The 18,037-nt window shown below is 36.3% G+C and overlaps 1 protein-coding gene across 9 annotated transcripts in view; it reads right to left on the reverse strand.

Moving 5' to 3' along the window:
- WWOX (WW domain containing oxidoreductase) overlaps window positions 1-18,037 on the reverse strand; it is a 550,369-nt gene that overhangs the window by 369,240 nt on the left and 163,092 nt on the right. Inside the window, exon 9 of one of the 9 annotated variants that reach the window (XM_080410743.1) lies at window positions 806-15,532. The exons of the other annotated variants lie outside the window; for them this stretch is intronic. Coding sequence (XP_080266869.1) covers window positions 15,431-15,532 — 102 coding nt within the window. The 3' untranslated portion in view covers window positions 806-15,430. Of the gene's footprint in view, window positions 1-805; window positions 15,533-18,037 lie in introns of those variants that run through there. 9 annotated transcript variants of the gene reach the window in all.

Raw genomic sequence — 18,037 nt, forward strand, 5'->3', positions numbered from 1 at the left:
GTGTTGAGCCAATTCAAATGGGCATGACTTAGCCAGGAGGTCATGATTAGCCTTCACTCAATTATTCCACAGGTAGAAGATCAACAGCCCTCAGGAGCCATTCTTGTTCTATTATATTTCTCCTCACTTCTTTCCCAATGGTTCTGCCACTCTCATTTTCCCTTTCTTATTACTTCAGCTGAGTGCCATTATCAGGGAGTTAACGAAAAAACAAAACCAGAACTTATGGTCATGTCTTCATTCCTGTTGCTGCTGTTTGCATCTATGTAGGTATACCAGAGACCAAAGTAGCTTAGCCAATTCAGCACCACACAGCTTGCCATACGCATCCAACTGGCTTAACTGAACCATTCTGGAGGGTAACTTCTAAGCACCCAGATTTCTGGCTGCGCTGTGGGCAGTACCTGAACTAAAATGCATCCTTAAGTGTTGGCTGACCTGTTTACGAAGAATGAAAATATAAGCATAAAGTTAATATTGGGGCCTTAACATCATGTAAAGTTGTTTTTTAAAAAAGAATCAGAATTACTTCTGGGCTATTGTTAACAAAACAAAGTTGCATTCCTGAACCACAGAACACGTTTCAAATAAATAACCTTTTTCTTTACTTTGTGGACTTAGACTAGTGTTCAGATTTTGTAAAATATTTTAAAATAGCCATTTCTCATCATGAAACTGTTTCAAATACCAAATGGAGCAGATTACTGCTAGGAACAGATCTCTGAAAATAAAGGACTTACAGTAAGATTCTACCTTGGCAGCAGAAAAAATATTTTATATTTGCTCTGAGTATTTATTGGGGGGGGGGGGGGGGGGGGAGTTCCTTCTTTTAAATAAAATTTGCTTTACATGGGATCTCCCTTCAACAGCATCACTGACATAAATTTTACCTATTACTTTATCAGACTCCTTTTCTTTGTGCAGCTTAGCCTAATCTTGAGAGTATCTACAGAATTCAGAAGTTTCAAAGCTGTATGTTTAGGTCTGAAGCTAGTATTGTAAGTCCGCTCTTTAGTGTGCCAAAATATTTGCAAGCAACTTATTTTCTTAAGTAAAATAGAGTGATGCCACGCTAAACATTCCCATACAGTAAAATGTACATAAAAAAGGAACATGTTAGCGGTAAGCAAACTGTCATAAGCAGAGCACTGTATTTAATATTCAGATCAAGGCATCTCTGTCTCATCCCAGCAAACCCTTCTGACAAAAGCCATCCAATGTCTGCCAGCAGTATTGAGTCCAGCTGAGGACAAATTTCAAGATGAACCTGAAATCAATTTGCCATCAAATTTTCATGCTTCTCCCAGACTATCTGTGGCATTTTAATTACAAGCACCCTAGGCAGGGGGTACTACAGATATTGACACTTAGCTCCTACAATAAACTTTATTGGCAACCTCTGTCTGAATGTAGTACTCAACTAGAATAACAAGAAATATATGAGGATATCTAAGCAATAAGGTGGCATAATCATTTTGGAGTGGTTTTGTTCCAAATGGTGGACAACTCTACTAAAGAAACTTTTCTGAATTAAAATAAGCATCTGTTGGATGGAAAATTCACTCTTGTAATGAACATGTACAAGATTCCAAGTCCTTCAAGAAGCAACATTTAGTTTCTTCCCCTTCCTATTTAATTTGGCTAACTAATACATTAGCTAATATTTATAAATTTCTGAAGTAGTCCCTGTTAGCAACTGGGTTCAAACTAGATCAGTGACAGGCTGTAGAATCAGAGAACATCTTTACATCTGTTTCAGTTTCTACTCCTCAGGATTTTTCTGCACAATTTAAAAGGCTACATATCTTAGCAATTAAGGATCTAAATTGGAGATGAACCAATGATTTGCCAGTTCTGCAATATACAATTTAAGGCTTTTTTAGTAAAGATATTCTGAAGCAGTATGCATACATGCAGTGTCTTCGTGAGCACACTGAGGGCAAGGTTGCTTGCAAGCCAGTCTTCCTTACTATGAAGTGTTCAGAAGAATGAAAGATTTATAAAAGAGACGTTTAGAGAAGTTATCATGCCAATATGAGAGTGGTTTGCCATACATGGTTAGGAGAGATGCAAAGAGGAGAAGACAAGGTCACTCCAGACCGATTACAAATTTGAAACTCATAAAAGCAACCTGTAGTTGCAACTACTGAGGGAGTAAATACAAAAAATACACTGAAGAAGAAAGAAAATTAAACATTCCACAATGCTATACCCCAGAAAAAGAAGAGAGGAAGTATGCAGCAAACGTAAAAGACTGTGACAGCTGCAAAAGATTCAGTAATTAAAAACTGTAGGATGTTTTATTCAGGTGTGCTTTGAAATTTCCTAAGCTGCCAGGTAGGAGATGTCAGCATCAAACCAGCCGATTCATAGAGAATATCAAGATATCTTAATACTGGTTATGCTGGAACCCCAGCACAAAATGCACAAAGCTGAAAAACAAAGGCTTGTAACATGAGGAAATTTTACAAACTGAAGAACAGGACTACATGACACATTAGTCTCCCAGACACCATTTATTCAATCAAAGTAGTATTCTTTATGTCCATTGTTCAAATATGAAATTTGGGGTTTAAATGAAACCAATTAACTTGAAATTCAGGGTGACACCTATGTCACAGCATAAAAGCTGGCGGTATTCCACCAGACAATAAAAAAGTAAGAATTAGGTTTCACTGAAGATGTTTCTTGCAACATTAAAACTCAGTTATGTTCTTTGCAGTTGAGTATAAAACAAAATATTGAAATAATAAATACAAAAATAAATTCTAATAAATATTGATCAAAACATTTACTTTTACAAACCGGAGTGAAAACCTCTCATAATTTTTTCAGAGTTCTCAAATGGTTTTAAAACATTCTGCCTAATGAGACAAGTACTACTATTAAAGCTTAACTCTAGCGCAATCCCCAATGTGCGAGAACGAGAAGTTTGCAGTGAGAGTAGCAAAGGCAGCAGTCAAATCTGGGTCCATCCCACACACAGTAGGTAATTCCCTTGCCTCCTGTACCTTGTCACAATACTATGCCTGCATCCATGAGAAGTTTGTCAAGTCTAGAGATCTTTGAGAACCTCATTTCCAAGGTGCCACATGAAGCACTATCTTTTATTTTTTCTCCAAACCAGATTTGTTGCTCTTTTTACTGTGAAAGATCTCGAGTTTGTTACGTTCCTGTAAATACTGAAGTCAATACAAGGTTTACCTTAAAAACCTGAGAGAATGCAATTGCCTCAAACCTTAAAGTATTTTCAATGAAGAGTACCTACGCATAATTCCATCTAGGATCTCATGGCATGCCTCAGGGTTTATCCATTTACAATGTTCATTAAACAAAATATTCAAGTTAAAGAAAAAGATTCGGCTTACTACTTCCAGCTATATCAACACCAAGCAGGGTTGGTTAGTGTGCTTGTTAGTAAATACAAAACCAAAGCTGGAGGGCCCGGCCCCACATTGCTGGGGCGTCATGCTGGGTTGCCAAACCAGCCCCACCCCGCCCGAGCAGGGTGCGGCAGCGCCCCCTGGCGGCAGCAGCCCCGGTTGCCGCCTGCCCGCCAGCCTGGCACACTGGGGCCCACGCGTTAGACATCACCCTACGCACGGATGAGCTGTACCGTGAGGCCAAACAACACCCACGCGCACACGTTCTCCATAGGGTGTGTGCATACATGTAACTGGGGGTGGGCGGGCAGGGAGCTACCCATCTCTATATGCATTCTCACAAACCCGATTTAGCTTATTACCAAACATATGGAAGCATGTCATATGAAGGTCATTTTTTATTCCACTCCTGGCAGTTGATATAAAGACTGAAACATTTCACACAGGCTGTTAATAACCATATGAACAACACTCAAAGTTGGCTGTCCAGTCCCTACAGAGAAGTCAAATACAGAAAAGTAATCAATAGATTCATTATTTTATTTTAAATACACGGTGCCCGTCCCAAACCCAATTTTTAAGGTGAATTCTGCAATCTAAATATGTGAAAGAAAAGGTGTATGAAGTCAGCCTTTATTAAGTTAACCTTTATTAAGTATTTTTCTGCTAATACTACTGGCATTAACTGGCCCAATGGCTTAAAGCTGGGCTGTGACTCCGACTACCCATCAGATATTTGTTACAGGTATCCTGCAATTTCTTAAATGAAGCATTAACTCGACCCACAAAGAAGAAAGACAGACAGACTCTCAGGATGATTTTAAATGCTCTCGGGATACATACCCCTTCAATAACCAAACTAATAGATTTCAAATGTGAGCATGGTTTGGACAACATACTCTTTCAATTAGTTTTATTTTAGTATAAATATGCCAGCTATATGGAATCTAATGTCACATCAGGAATTTCCTGAAATGGGGCACTACTGCTATTAAAGTTATGTGATTCAAGCTTTTAGACAGAGCTCCAGGCACAGAGCAATGCATCCCCATTTAGAAGCAACTGCAGTTGTCAGTGACCAAGAACAATACGTTGTTTAAGCCACTCCCTGAAGCATAAAAAGCTCAAACACCTTTAAAAATTGGTGTGTGATAGATAATTCACCTATACATCATTTTACACACCCATACATATTACATAACGAAACCCAGTTAATATTTGTGCTGTGCTTTGAAGATGTAAGGTGTGAAGGCTTTTATTACTAATAAACTGTGTTTTTCATAGATCGGCACTGAAACTTTAATGAACCTCTGGATATTGAAATACATGTTACAAATCATTTAGCGATTCTGTTTTTAACTTCAGACTCCTACGTGAGGAAAGAAGGATTTAAGTTTTCACTCATTGTAGGGTGCCACGTAGAAAAACCTGTCTTGTTTGGGACGGTTTATTTCAGGTACTTCAGGCATACATTAAGCTGATGTATAATGGGAATACATGTACAGGTATTACATCGAATAGAGTGCATTGCTAATACATAGTCTGATGTACTGTGAAATTCTGGTGACCCAAGGAAAGCCATTAGCTAGCTGTGGGTCAGCTTCCCCTGCTGAGTAACCAGTAGCAGCTTTAGCATTTTAGGCCCAAAATAAACTAAATTCAACAGAGCTGGAATAAATAGCTCCTCAGGATAAAGAAGGGTAACTTGCAGAAGCATTGCAAATTATATAAAATATTGTAAGAAGGAACAAATGCTGGGTTTATGTGCCTCTGAAAAAAATTATGAAACACCAAGAAACTTACTGACAACATGTCTGCTTTTCCTGGCTTTCCTTCCACAGGATACTCAGTTTAATAAACTGCTTTGTCATAAAGCACATCAGCTACTTAATTTGACACATAATAATGGAACAGCTTCAAATACTATGTTTCTTCAATTTTTTGAGAATTTTACTCATCCAGTACCTTGTACAATGTACTCACACGTTTTGTACATTCAACAAAGACTAAAATGGATTTTGCATGCAAGGCTATGCATTTTCATTGTCATCAAGAAAAGTTAATTACTGAATAAATTGCAAGTTCAGAAATATAATGCATTAGGACAGAACCTACCCTTTTTGCCTGAAGAACCTATTAAACTTCATCTTGTTAGCAGACTAAAAATCTTAATTAGCATTTTGTTTTGGACAAATCCTTGTGAAGTCTGCACTGTCTGTTGCAGATACAAAAGGAGAGAGACTCAGCAGATGAGGGTTTACATGTGAACACAGCATCATTTTTGAGTATTCCATAAAATCTGACAATATAATCTCTGACTTAAGAAGCCAGCCACTGTGAGCAGTTTTCTTGCTTGTCCGTATTACATTCCACTCTGAATTCCTTTTCATTTATCAGCCAATGAGCTGTTAAAAAGTTACATATAGTTAAAATATTATAACTATGTGGTTAACTGCAACCTGAGTTTCTACTCACCCCCTGCCAAAAAAGAAAAAAAAGAAGAAAAAAAAAAAAATAGGCATTTTTGGTCTTAGCTTTGATATACGTACAAATTCCATCTCATTGTCATAGATTTCCCAATATAACTGTCAACAAATATACAGAAGATAAGACTGGAAACAATCCAACAACTAATCAAGTTTTAACATTCAACCTGAAGAACTTCAGGTAAGCTTTTTCTTTTACATTTTGGTCTGGCTTTTTTTTTTCAGTGAAAGACGCAAACACAACACTTTGGGGAAAATACATATGAGGGAAAAATATACTTCATGAGTTCAGTCAGCATTTTCAAAGAACGATTACTTTCTTGATTTTGGGAGTCAGCTTTTTCAAGTGATTATTACAACATAGGAGGACCTGTACATTCACAGTCCCACCAAGAGTTAGTGCTGTTAAGACTAACAAGATCACACCCCTTTCCCACTGAACTACTCCTCTTGTAAACTTACTCCCTGATAAGTTCCAACCTCTTGCATGGTTTCTGCCCAGCTGGATCATGTACACATCTACTGACGTGTTGATCTTCCATAGACTTTTGGATTCAAGGAGGTTTTGACAAAGACATACCTTCTTCTAAGCAGGAAGTGTTGCCTGCTGAAATCCTTCCCTATCTATAATGTATAGCAGAAGTAACCACTAAGACTCTTACCCTTTTCAGTGTGGCATCCATATCATATTGGAAGTCTTAAGTACACACACACACCCCCCTGAAACAATGCACCAGAAGAAAAGGGGTCCAATAAGAGAAATCTATAAAGATCACAGCACTTCAGAAAAACTGGGGGACAGAATTAGCCAGGCCAAAATAACTGTTTGCTAAATAAAAAAGGATAGAAAATGAAAATCTTTCATTCACACCATTTCTCTCCTGGTTTCACCTACTTAAGTCAGGCAGAGGAACAGACAGTTCCTCCCTCCTACTCCTCCAGGGGCACACAGCATCTGAAAGAACAGTCACAGATCCTTTTACCAGCTCCCCACCAAACCAGGGGCAGGAAGCATAGCAAATAGAAAGGATGTACAGCACAAGTGCTTCTTCAAGACACCCACTGAACTACTACAGAAACACAAGAGACCATAAAGTATAGAAAAAGCTTAGAAAGAACATTAAAAAACAGCGTAACATCCAAAGACAAAATGAATAACTAAATACTCGTGCCCACCCAGTGTGCATACAAAGTATGTACAAAGCTGCTCATGAGCAACAGAACAGTATCTCACTGATCTCACAGGCTGATTTTACTGAATTTGTCACGTAGCCACAGAGTATGAGTATGTTCAGATGAGCCCAGGTTCTTATCTCAGAAAAGACAAACTGACAACAATGACTAAACATCCTCCTCCTTTGCTGAACAGACAGTATCTTAAGGGAGGGAGGAGCTGGGCAGCGGAACAGGCCATGGGATATAAAAATACTCAAGAAAATACCCAACGGAAGTACCTTTCCTTTAAGTCTAATTGTCCATTTCTCTTCTCATGTGTCATGAGTGTCAGCATGCTGGGCAAGGCAACAGTCTAACCTGTGGAGGAAGATTTCTTTCTGACCAAGTAATGGAAATGGATTTGGTGTGGAAGAAGGTGAGGAAGCATGAGACATTTTTTTATATATATACATATTTTTAATTCAAGGCAGGATTTAAAAAAGATCCAGATTTGAAAAAAAAAATCTGACTTTCAAACTATTTTCCACTTCTTGATAAAAAACATTCCAAAATCATTCAATTAAATTGTTGGATCTTTTTGCACTTCAGTGAAAAAGCCTTCTTTTTTTCTTTGCTTTTATATTTTACATTTTTCAGTGGGTTTCAGGGTAGAACAGGTTAAACTAATAAAAACCACTGTGGGAGGGCAATTGCAGTGTTCTCAGAGTCAACCGATCACCATAACCTTTTTAACTCTAAATCATCTTAGAATCTAAGGCAAGTGCATAAAGGAACAGCAGCATGAAACAAGAGAGGTTACACAAAACATTGCAAAAACCAAGGAAAAGTCTTTGGTAGGCTCAAAAGGAACAGGAAGGCTAAAGAATGAATGCAGTCAGAGAGAACCACTGAAGGCACTTCTCAAAACATTTTGAAGATGTAAAAGGAGGGGAAGCGAATTTCAGCGCTAGTAAGGCTGGCAGTAGTTTAAGACCTCTAGAGAAGTAGCTGATTTCTGACCTTAGGAAGAAAAAGAGAACTTTACTAAACTAACACATTTTTTTAAAATTAGAACGTTCAGCAGCATAGTTAAGACTTCTAATCACCAGACAGGTTGGGGGGGGGTGGGGTGGTGGTGGTGGTGGTGTGTGTGTGTGAAGCTGATTTTAATGCATTCTTATCACCAGGGTCCCTCTGTATGGGCAAATGAAAGCTATAATGACCTACTGCATAAATTAATTCTCTAAAAGACAAAATACAATAGAAGATTGATACATAAAGACATAACTGGGCATAAAATAGCAGGATAACTGCAAGGCCATAACCACACCTTGATACGAGATTACAGACTTGGGGAGCTTAACATCTTGTTTTGAATATAGTGCTCAAGGAAAGACTTTGTAAACCTGTATATTAAAACTAATGAGCTAAATAGGCCATGCATTAAAAAACTAAAATCTGGTGTCATCCTTGGAAGAGTGAAGACAAGCACGATCATTTTTTGCTCCCCTGAATGCTGAATTACAGTGATTAGATTTCTCTACAAGCTGCATTAATTTGTTATTTGCATGGAGACAGTGTAATAGGAAAACATTTTCTACATTAGTGCGACAGACAGCTTTTATGCCTGAGCTCTATAAAGAATAAATTTGCAATTTTCCAGAAAGAAATAAGGTAATGAATAACTGGAATTCCAGTGTGGGAATACTACTTCTCTGTACAGTAGCCATTTCAATTAAATATACAAGATTTGAGACTAGTCTACTTCATCGCTGTACCCTAAGAGGCATTGCTTTGCTTGAGCCATGTGGTCAGATACTTTCACATCGTGTAAGAAAAAGCTAAATTTTAATAATCAGTAAAGACAGTAAAGTCCCAAAAGAAGACTTAGTAAAAACAAGCTGACATACAGAAATATGTTAAAATAGGCATAAATGACTCATGATTCCTATTCCATATTCTTAAACATGTTCAGATCCAAACTGTGGATATATTATTTTCTTGTTGTAATCCAGCAGTACTTTAGCCATTTTTATTTAGCAAGAGGATTAATAAGGAGTCTTTTTTCCTGCTGCGAAAATCTCACTATATTTCAGACAATCAAGGAAGGAACTGAGGTAGCTAAAAGGAAAATTAAGGATAATAGCTCAAAGCCTAATATAGTATTTTATCAAATTCAGCAAGAGCTGAATTTCATGCACTTTTTTCCATCTTGTAAGCAAACAAATAGGCAGCAGACTCTTGTTTACTGCTACAAGGAAAGCTGTCGAAGTGTTTATACTAAGTTATTCAGTTATCTGCTGCTACAGCAGGTGATTAAATCCAAAAATTATAATCAGTTTTTCTCTTCAGAGTTTCTTATTAAATGGCAGGCATCACTCTGTTTATGCCAACTTGAAACTTCCGATTTCTTCAAATATTTTTTAAATAAATTTAACGTAAAACATTGCTTAAAAAGATAATGCTTCAATATTGAGATACAAAGAGCTTTCTACAAACACAGATGTCCTACATCTTTAACCTGCTGTAGCTGAAGACAACCCATCACCCTGCTGCAGGACTTTCTCTCTTTTTCAATTAACATCAGTGGGCTACAGCTAGTATTTGTATTGGTTTAGTTCAGATGCTTATTCTGAATGCAGATTTGTATACTAGATGCAAAATGATGATAAAAAGGAAAAAAAACCCCAAACTTGAAAAGGTTACTGAACATCAAGAAAAAGCAAAATAGAAATAGCTTCCGGAAAACTAGTATTTGTATCCCTATAGTGTTAATTATGCCCTGCATTTTAAGGAAATTTTAAATTGCCTCTTTCAACAGATGTTCTCTTAAAAGAATAGATTATTTGGGAAATGACAGGTCTTTGTCAAAGCTAACCCAGTGGAATACAAAAATTAGTACTAACTTACTATAGCCCCAAGTATTACAAACTCTTTATTCTCAACAACAATATGCTAACCCTATTAGCAGCTAGCTTACTAATTATATGTACGTAATTTTAAGCAGCTATAGAGGAACAACTAGCTCAACTCCACTAGTTAAGTTGATATGCCTCCCCCTTCAGAGCTAGCCATAGTGAAATCAGTCACATGTATGCAGAGTGGTTTGATGACCAAAAAAACCCCCAAACCACCAAAACCCATGCTGAAATTTTCCCCCAGGCTGTCTCTTCCCTTCCTTCATCTTCCAAACAAGACAACAATTTACAAAAAGTGATTAAAGATCAATATACTTCCGATAGCTATGGATATTTATTTAAAATAAATATTAAACCAAGTTTTTTCTTAATGCAATGCTATATTTCAGATGTTTTAAGCAATAACAGAAAATATCCTTTAAAGCAGATTTCAGGCAAGCAGATATGAATATTCTCAACAAAATCCTGATTTCTAGAGTTAGGAATGAGAAATTTACTATTCTGGGATAAATCAAATTTAATTAAAACAATGAGATTCATGAATGTTAATTTTTACAATTAATTTCTTACATTGTGATTAAACCCAGAATTATTCTACCAGATAAAACTGAAGTCTTTTCTAGTTCCCACAAAAAGTAACCCACCTAGAATCCAAGTTGCAATAGCTATGGAGCGTAACTCTTTGTTCATTTAGTTGGTCCCAATTTCCTGTTAAAACGTGTACCGAGAAAACTATAACATCACAGGAAGATAAAAGACCTTCTCCACAAATAGCCTAAGAATTGTCAGTATCATAATCCAAAATGTAAACAGTACAATGGGAAACCAAATGGACCTTGCACTAAAATGCACACTTTTTGGCAAAACTATTTTGGTAATAATTGAGATCTTCATTGAACTGGAGTTTCAAAAAGATATATGTCTGGTACCTTCCCATGTTGGTAGCAGAACTCCCTTGACCTTAAGAGAGCCAGGATGTCAGGCAATGCTTACCCTGAAACCTTCTGGGTTATTTTATTGAACTAATCAGTGGGATTTGTCTGCTGCTTTTTAGTAACCCCAGTCACTTCCTACCTATTTGGCACTCATCCTTAGAATATAATAGATTTGGTACTGCCTTTTTCATTTTCAAATTCATGGTTGCTTGGTGGTCTTAATTTTCTCAGAGTATTCAAAGTTGACAGATTAATAGGTGGTTCTTTGCAACTATGTGGGCAGATCTTTAATGGAGCTCATTAGTTTATATTAGCAAATAGTGTTACAGAGATGTGGAAGCTGTTCATAGAGGACAACACTTCTACTGCTAAATAAAAAAAATAATAAAATTAACAAAAATGTAAATCCTCACTTCTATGATTAAATAAACACCAATTAGGTCAATTTATGTGAAAAAGAAACACAGAAAATTATTTATTCAGTATAAATATTAAAGAAAATTCCAAAATGTATTTTGGTGCTACACTGTTTCTTTTTCTATAAAATTCATCTATCCGTAGTACCAGAAAAAGGGAATCTTTTGAGATTTACCAAGCATACCTTGTACATCTGTTTATTGTCTAGGACACTTAGTAGTATAATAGGCTGCTGCTCAGCCCAGCAGAGAATTCTATGGAGTTGCCTATCATAATAAGCCTTGAGCTAGGAATGGATTATGAAAAAAATAATAATCACAACATTAAATGCAAGTCAAGGTTGGCATTCAACCAAAAAAACCCTGGACATTTATATTAACATGGCACACATAAAAGGATTTCATTTTACACAAAACATTTTTTTATTTAACTTTATGGGACTTTTTTCCAGCACCTGCTTAGGTTTCCAGGTAACCATGAAGTTTAATAAACCTGTACAACCATAATTAAACACTGTAAATAATTTATCTGCTTAATCTTCCTAACTGGCCTTTTATTCCTTTGTAGAAAGGTGATCCTTGCTGACATTCTGAATAAGGTTGGCAAAATAAGTGCAGTGAGGAGTGGTAGTATAAAGTGGATTTGCTCTCAATAATGTATGAAGCCACATGCTGGGTAGAGGAATCCTCACAAAAGCAGTACCACAGCAATCTGTTCCTTTCATCTGCAGCCAGCATTTAAAGTGAAGGTGCTGCTCCGAATCAAAAGCACAATCATTCATTTGTGAGCAGATGTCCTTCACACGGCAGGCAGCACTTTTTCAAAACAGAACTGAACAAATGCACTGCTGTGAGACAAGTTCCCCTACCCATTAAAGAAAGAACACAGTATATATTAATTTAGCAGGTTGTTGAATGTTTTAAAGTAGAATTTATGAAGCAGAAAAAGCATGTGGTGAAACAAAATGGCTTTCAAACTAAAATATGAAAAAGCTCCTCTAGTTACTCGTTTGCAAAATGCAAGAGTCTAAGGCTCATAATAATAGTTTATGCAGGAAATAAGGTGAAATGCGAGGTGTGTGATTTTCCACACTACACTCAGATTATTAACTAAGAGAGGCCAACAATTTGATAATCTGTGTGTGATGATTAGATTGCAATTATACGCATTCTGTGTCCACTTTTGTTCACAGAATTTAGGATTAAATCAAAGTGAAAGTTGTTTAAAGCTGTTGGGACTCTGCAGCATTTAGCAAAGTAAACCTGAGAGCCACTAAGAAAGTTCTGACACTTTTGGTTAAACAGATTTTTCTAGTTCCCTCTGAACATGCAAACCTTTTTTTGGAGAGTATTTCTTTTTGTAATAAAAACTTTTGGATGTGGTCCACGCACACTCTGCTAGACAGAAAGATTCACACTGAATCCTGTGAGCCAGGCTAGGATCTTTGCTATGAAAACTATGTTGGTTGCTCTTTCAATTTTTGGAGCACGTTCCTATTATACACATTAATTATATATTATAAAGTAACATACAAAGTATTTACTCCTTACTCACAATAATTTGAAGGTCCAAATTTAACCGCCACTACTACCCCCCAGTTACAGCAATTGCACATGCTATATGCATATTGATAGCAACCTTTCAAAATCAAGATGTTATCAAATGAAAGTAGGCAAGTGAAACTCTTCTGCAATGACTAAGAGGCAGCTATGTCCTTCATGTGTATTGTTTTACAAATATCTATTGGTTAGGTAGTTCCTCTGGCCCCTTTCCGTAGTCCTCTTCTAAGAAGAAGCAAGACATTTGCACCTTAATTTTCGCCACAGCTACCCCAGTCTGTCCCAGGTATCCAGTCCCACCTGCAGCCACAGGCAGGCTGTGTGATACCCTCCCACCCATCACCCATGCACAGGTGGCCTAAAAGCTTCCTGCTCACTTTGCTCAGCTCCCTCCGCACCTGGTCGCACCCAACCACACATCAAACCTTAAGAGCTCTCTGCCTTTGCCAACAAAAGCCACATCTTCTCTTTCCTTCTTCCCTCTCTCCCATAACATGGCCTATAAGCACATCAATATTTACAATTACTTTATCCACATTAAATAAACACACTGAGTTTTGCTGCCCACACAGAAAAAGGTTGATTCCTTCTTGCAGAAACACACTATTACTTGCTATATAATTATTATAAGGCATACTGCAATTTAAAACGGAATCTCTGTTTATATATGCATGATCATTATACCAGGAGTCATTTGTGGATAACGCACAGATAAAAATGCAGCTAATAACTCTTACTGTAATGCTTAATCAATTTATGAATATATTATTTAAACTAATAGTTCAGGTAGGGTATCTTAAACAAGTTACAGAGTACATCGACCAATTCAAATACCGGCTACTAGATCAATAAGGAACTATAAGTAACTCTAGGGAATAGGTACACTTGCATAAGAAACTGTGAATTTTTTAAAAGTCTCTATTGGGAGAACAATCTCATAAAAAATAATTGCTTTAGGCCATTTCTTTTGGATTTTGGTAAACTGTATGGTAAACTAGAAATCGAAATAAGAATTTTACACTGTATAATAAACTATTTTTATATAATTTTTAGATATTGTTTTTTAAACTAGTCAAACTAACAATACCCGATACTTCTATTTAGTTTTCCAACTCAATATTTAAAATACAACCTGATTTATGTAACATCTGAACAAACTGTCAAGACTGTCCTAGAGGCAATACAAATTAAATACATTTATTTATAAACATAAAATATTTTTCCTCCTACAATTTACAAAATTACAAGAACTTTAAACCAAGTACTTTGAAGGCAAAATTATAAAAAAATAAGGCAAAGCAAGGAAAAAATTAAACAGCAAACCAAAAGAAAAACCTTATTTTCTCATAACACATTTCAGAAATTGTTAATCTTAGTGAAAAAGAAATCTGTTATAATAATAAATAGACATTTATCTAAGCATCATGAAAAATAAGTTCCTAATATGCATGTTCTAAGTATAAACATACATATTGAAAATACAAATTGGGCCAGCAAATGTCACACACAGGGCCACAGGTACCTAGTTAAGCTGTGCAATTTAGCTTGTTGGCAACCAGCATGACGTAGTCTCTATACTTGATTTAGTACTTTTTTTAATCGGAATGTATAACTTTAATCTTACAAAGTAAGATTTTTAATTAAAGGTACCAAGTGCAAATTCACTAACTAAGCCACTGCCCTCCGCTCACTCTGATGCTAAAGGTGTGCTTTATCTCTGTTTTAAGTGATACTGCATTTTAAAAATTAATTAGTAGCTTGCAAGAACAGCCACACATTATTGAGTAAGTAACAGCATTTAAGTGAAACAGATGAAATATTGGTAAGCAATGCAGACCACAGTATAAGTATGTGAAGGGGGTCATAGGCTAATCCCTATTGATTTTCCAAGTACGTGTACAGCACCGCTGGGAAAGGCCAGTTCTGCTGGCAATCAGCTAGCACAAATACATTATAAATCTTACTGTCCACCTTCACTGATCAGTGTCACTTACTTCCTCCACTAAAGACCATGAGGAAACTACAACAAATCCACTGACAAACCACCAGGAAAGAATTTTAAAACCTTTTTCCTAACACATAATTTCAGAACACTTGTGATGTACGTAAGGTAAAACAGGAACAAGTTTCAAGGAGCAATACGGTACTCGTAATAACTGTTCAGAGAAATAATCCACAAGAAAACTGCTGGATCACATAAAGGAGGTATACTAATAATGAATAAGTCGTTCACATTAATCTCACAAACTAACATGAAAATTGGGAGCAAATACTTTGCATTGGCCTTGTGTTTCCCTGTTGATGGAGGGAACTGAAACACATTAATCCCCCAAAGCTGAAGGCAGTATTGCCCTAGAAGAGGAGGAGGAAGCAAGCTGCTGTCTAGAACCAGGTGCGATAACCACCTTTAGATGTGAAATTCACAACACTGCAGAAGAAATAAGCAAGTCCGCTGCAGCTGCACTCCCATGCTGCTGAATGGACCATTCAAGCGACCCTTACTCAGCCGAGTACTGTTGACTTATGAGTAGCTAGTATCAACCTAGCTTCATGTTCATTTATTAATAAGGCTCCAGGTCAGCATAGCTTTTCTGAGTAACTTACATATTGCTGCAAGAGGACCAGTTCACTTCCTCCCCTAGTTCTGTTCACCTTCTCTTTTTCCTCCAGGAAATACCGCTAGAAAAATCAAGTTCATTCATGAACACTGCATGTCATTTTAGAAAGGCCAGTAAAAAAAGTGTTTTCTAAAAAGCATGACATCAGGAAGTCTTTCTATGAAAATTTTGTGCCACAGGAGCCCATTTGTTGCCTGCTTGTTCCTACTTTCAGGCAGGCATTGCTGCAGTTAAGATACTTTTTTAAGAGCCACTCAGCCACCCCTGTGAAGGATATTCCTCGGCATTTTCAGCCACCAGTGCAAGCCCCGGAATGCTGTGCCACTGATAAGGAGCACAGTGTTTTACACACTCAAATGCAAAGATTCAAAAGCCAGGAGTCTCCTTCCACAAGGCACAGAACAATACAGCACAATCCATTCCCTTGATGCATAATCTATGTTCTTCATCTCCTTCCTTTGCTGTCCTATGATGAAATTTCTTGCCTAGGAACAGCAACAGTACTGCAAACCAGCCAGAGAAGCACCCAGGTCTTTATTTGATACCAAAATGCTTCTACAGACTGGGTTTCTTCTCAGACACCTTGTAGGAACAATTTACCCAGTACTGACATGTCTGTCTTAGTGGTTTTTTTCCTATACATTTCATAAGATTCATTACAAATACCTATGTGATATCACAAATTGCACAGATAAAAGTATTCCAGAGTTTTTAAGGCTTTTGCTTTTACTGTTTTGCTTTGCTTTTAAGAAACAGTGCTGAATACTGAATAATGTTAACATGCCAAATGAAAGAAAAATGATCCATCTGTCCAGATTGGTCCTAGCAGTAGCAAATTGCTCCAGTGGCCATAAAGTAACTCCTATATGGAGCACAATAAAAGTTCAAGGCTTAACCAGCTGAACTAGCAGGGGAAACGACGACAGTGTTGTCAAACACACAAATAAGGTACTGAAAAAAATACAACTTATTTCATGTTATTGTAACCATCTCAGTGGGTTTATGAAACTAGACTGACAGGTTTATTTTGAAATAATTAGTGCTTACATAAAAGCAACATAGGAGCTTTACAGCAAACACATAGTACGTTTAAGCAGCTAATAGAGTTAAACACGATTTTGTTAGGTTCAGATCAGTGAGAAAGCAGTATTTAAACTGGTTCTGTACTAACTAAGCAAAGTGTAAAAATCAAGTTGCACTAATTACTCCATAGATGAGACATTCTGAAACAAATACTTTCACTGTGGAATGAGGTTGTGCTACAAACTGACAATTCCAACTCATTTGTACATAATATATCACAGGCAATACAACATGCAATTCACCACTTTCTTAAACATAAAGTATTTAGCAGCTCTTTGCTGAAAGTCAAAAGAAACTAGCTTCCCCCACAAATCTGGAACACTTCTGGATATAAATTTTATGGTATCGGCTTCTGCTGGAAACTCAAGTTTACATTCACTTTCAGTACAGCATGTGTTTGTAGAAAGCAGTATATAAAATTAGCTCAAAATCTCCATTAAAAAATATCATTTAATGGAATTTTAAACTGTCTAAGAAGATGGATACACTGTGTTTGTTTTCTACATTAATGATCTATAAAAAGAATAGAATAGACCATAAATACAGTAGGGTTTTTTTTGCAGCAGCCTTTACTAAAAATGCTGCTACTTGTGTTTATCACTTATATCCTCATACACAACCTCAAAATTGATTACACATTAAACCATACATAACTTGCTGCGTTTTTCATTTTGAGTCATATTGCAAACATTTTTATAACTCTGTTAATATATTCCAATACTTTGTATTCTTATTGATTATGAGTATTTCTTTAGGAGATTTTATTGTTTTTCAAATAAAAAATGTTAGGTATTTAAAAAAAAACGAAAACAGTATTTCAACTTACATACTTTCCTTTCTCATTATAATTCTTACATAAAAATTGTTAGATGAATATTTGAAGGCTATCATTTTTCACATTTTAAACTCAAGAAATAAAATGGAAACATCTATTAATATAAGGTTCTGCATAGGTTCCAGGGTTGGGGTTTTTTTGGTTTTGGGTTCCCCCCTTCCCCCCTCAAATCTTTATTTAAGCTCTTGGGCTGAATCCCTAATTATTTTGAACACTTAAAAAATTAATATACCAAGGGAGTGTCCATATAAAACATCATGGGTTTATATCAGGTATACATTATCTTTCCTAATTACTACTGCAGTTTTCAGACTGAAATACAATTTATATTTAGGATATGATTTTGCAATTAATTATCAAATTGAAAAAAAATAAAATCTTGCATTATAAATTCTCTCTTGGAAATTAATGTTATTCTTTTTTTTCCATAATCCTATCACACAAGCAATAAGTGCATTGCAGCATGAACACTTTAATTTTTCCAGTTAGTTTTGAGCAAGCCCAGAGGTGAGGTTTAATAAGGATCAATGGCACTTTATCTGGGACAGGGCCACTTCACAGCATGCAAATTACACAGTAACACTTAAAAAAAGAAATAGATTTAATTAAAAAAAAGTAGAACCACAGGCTCTGGAAATTCAATTAAAG

The sequence above is a fragment of the Falco punctatus genome (assembly GCF_963210335.1).
Source record: "Falco punctatus genome assembly, chromosome: 14".
Classification (NCBI taxonomy): Eukaryota; Metazoa; Chordata; class Aves; order Falconiformes; family Falconidae; genus Falco; species Falco punctatus.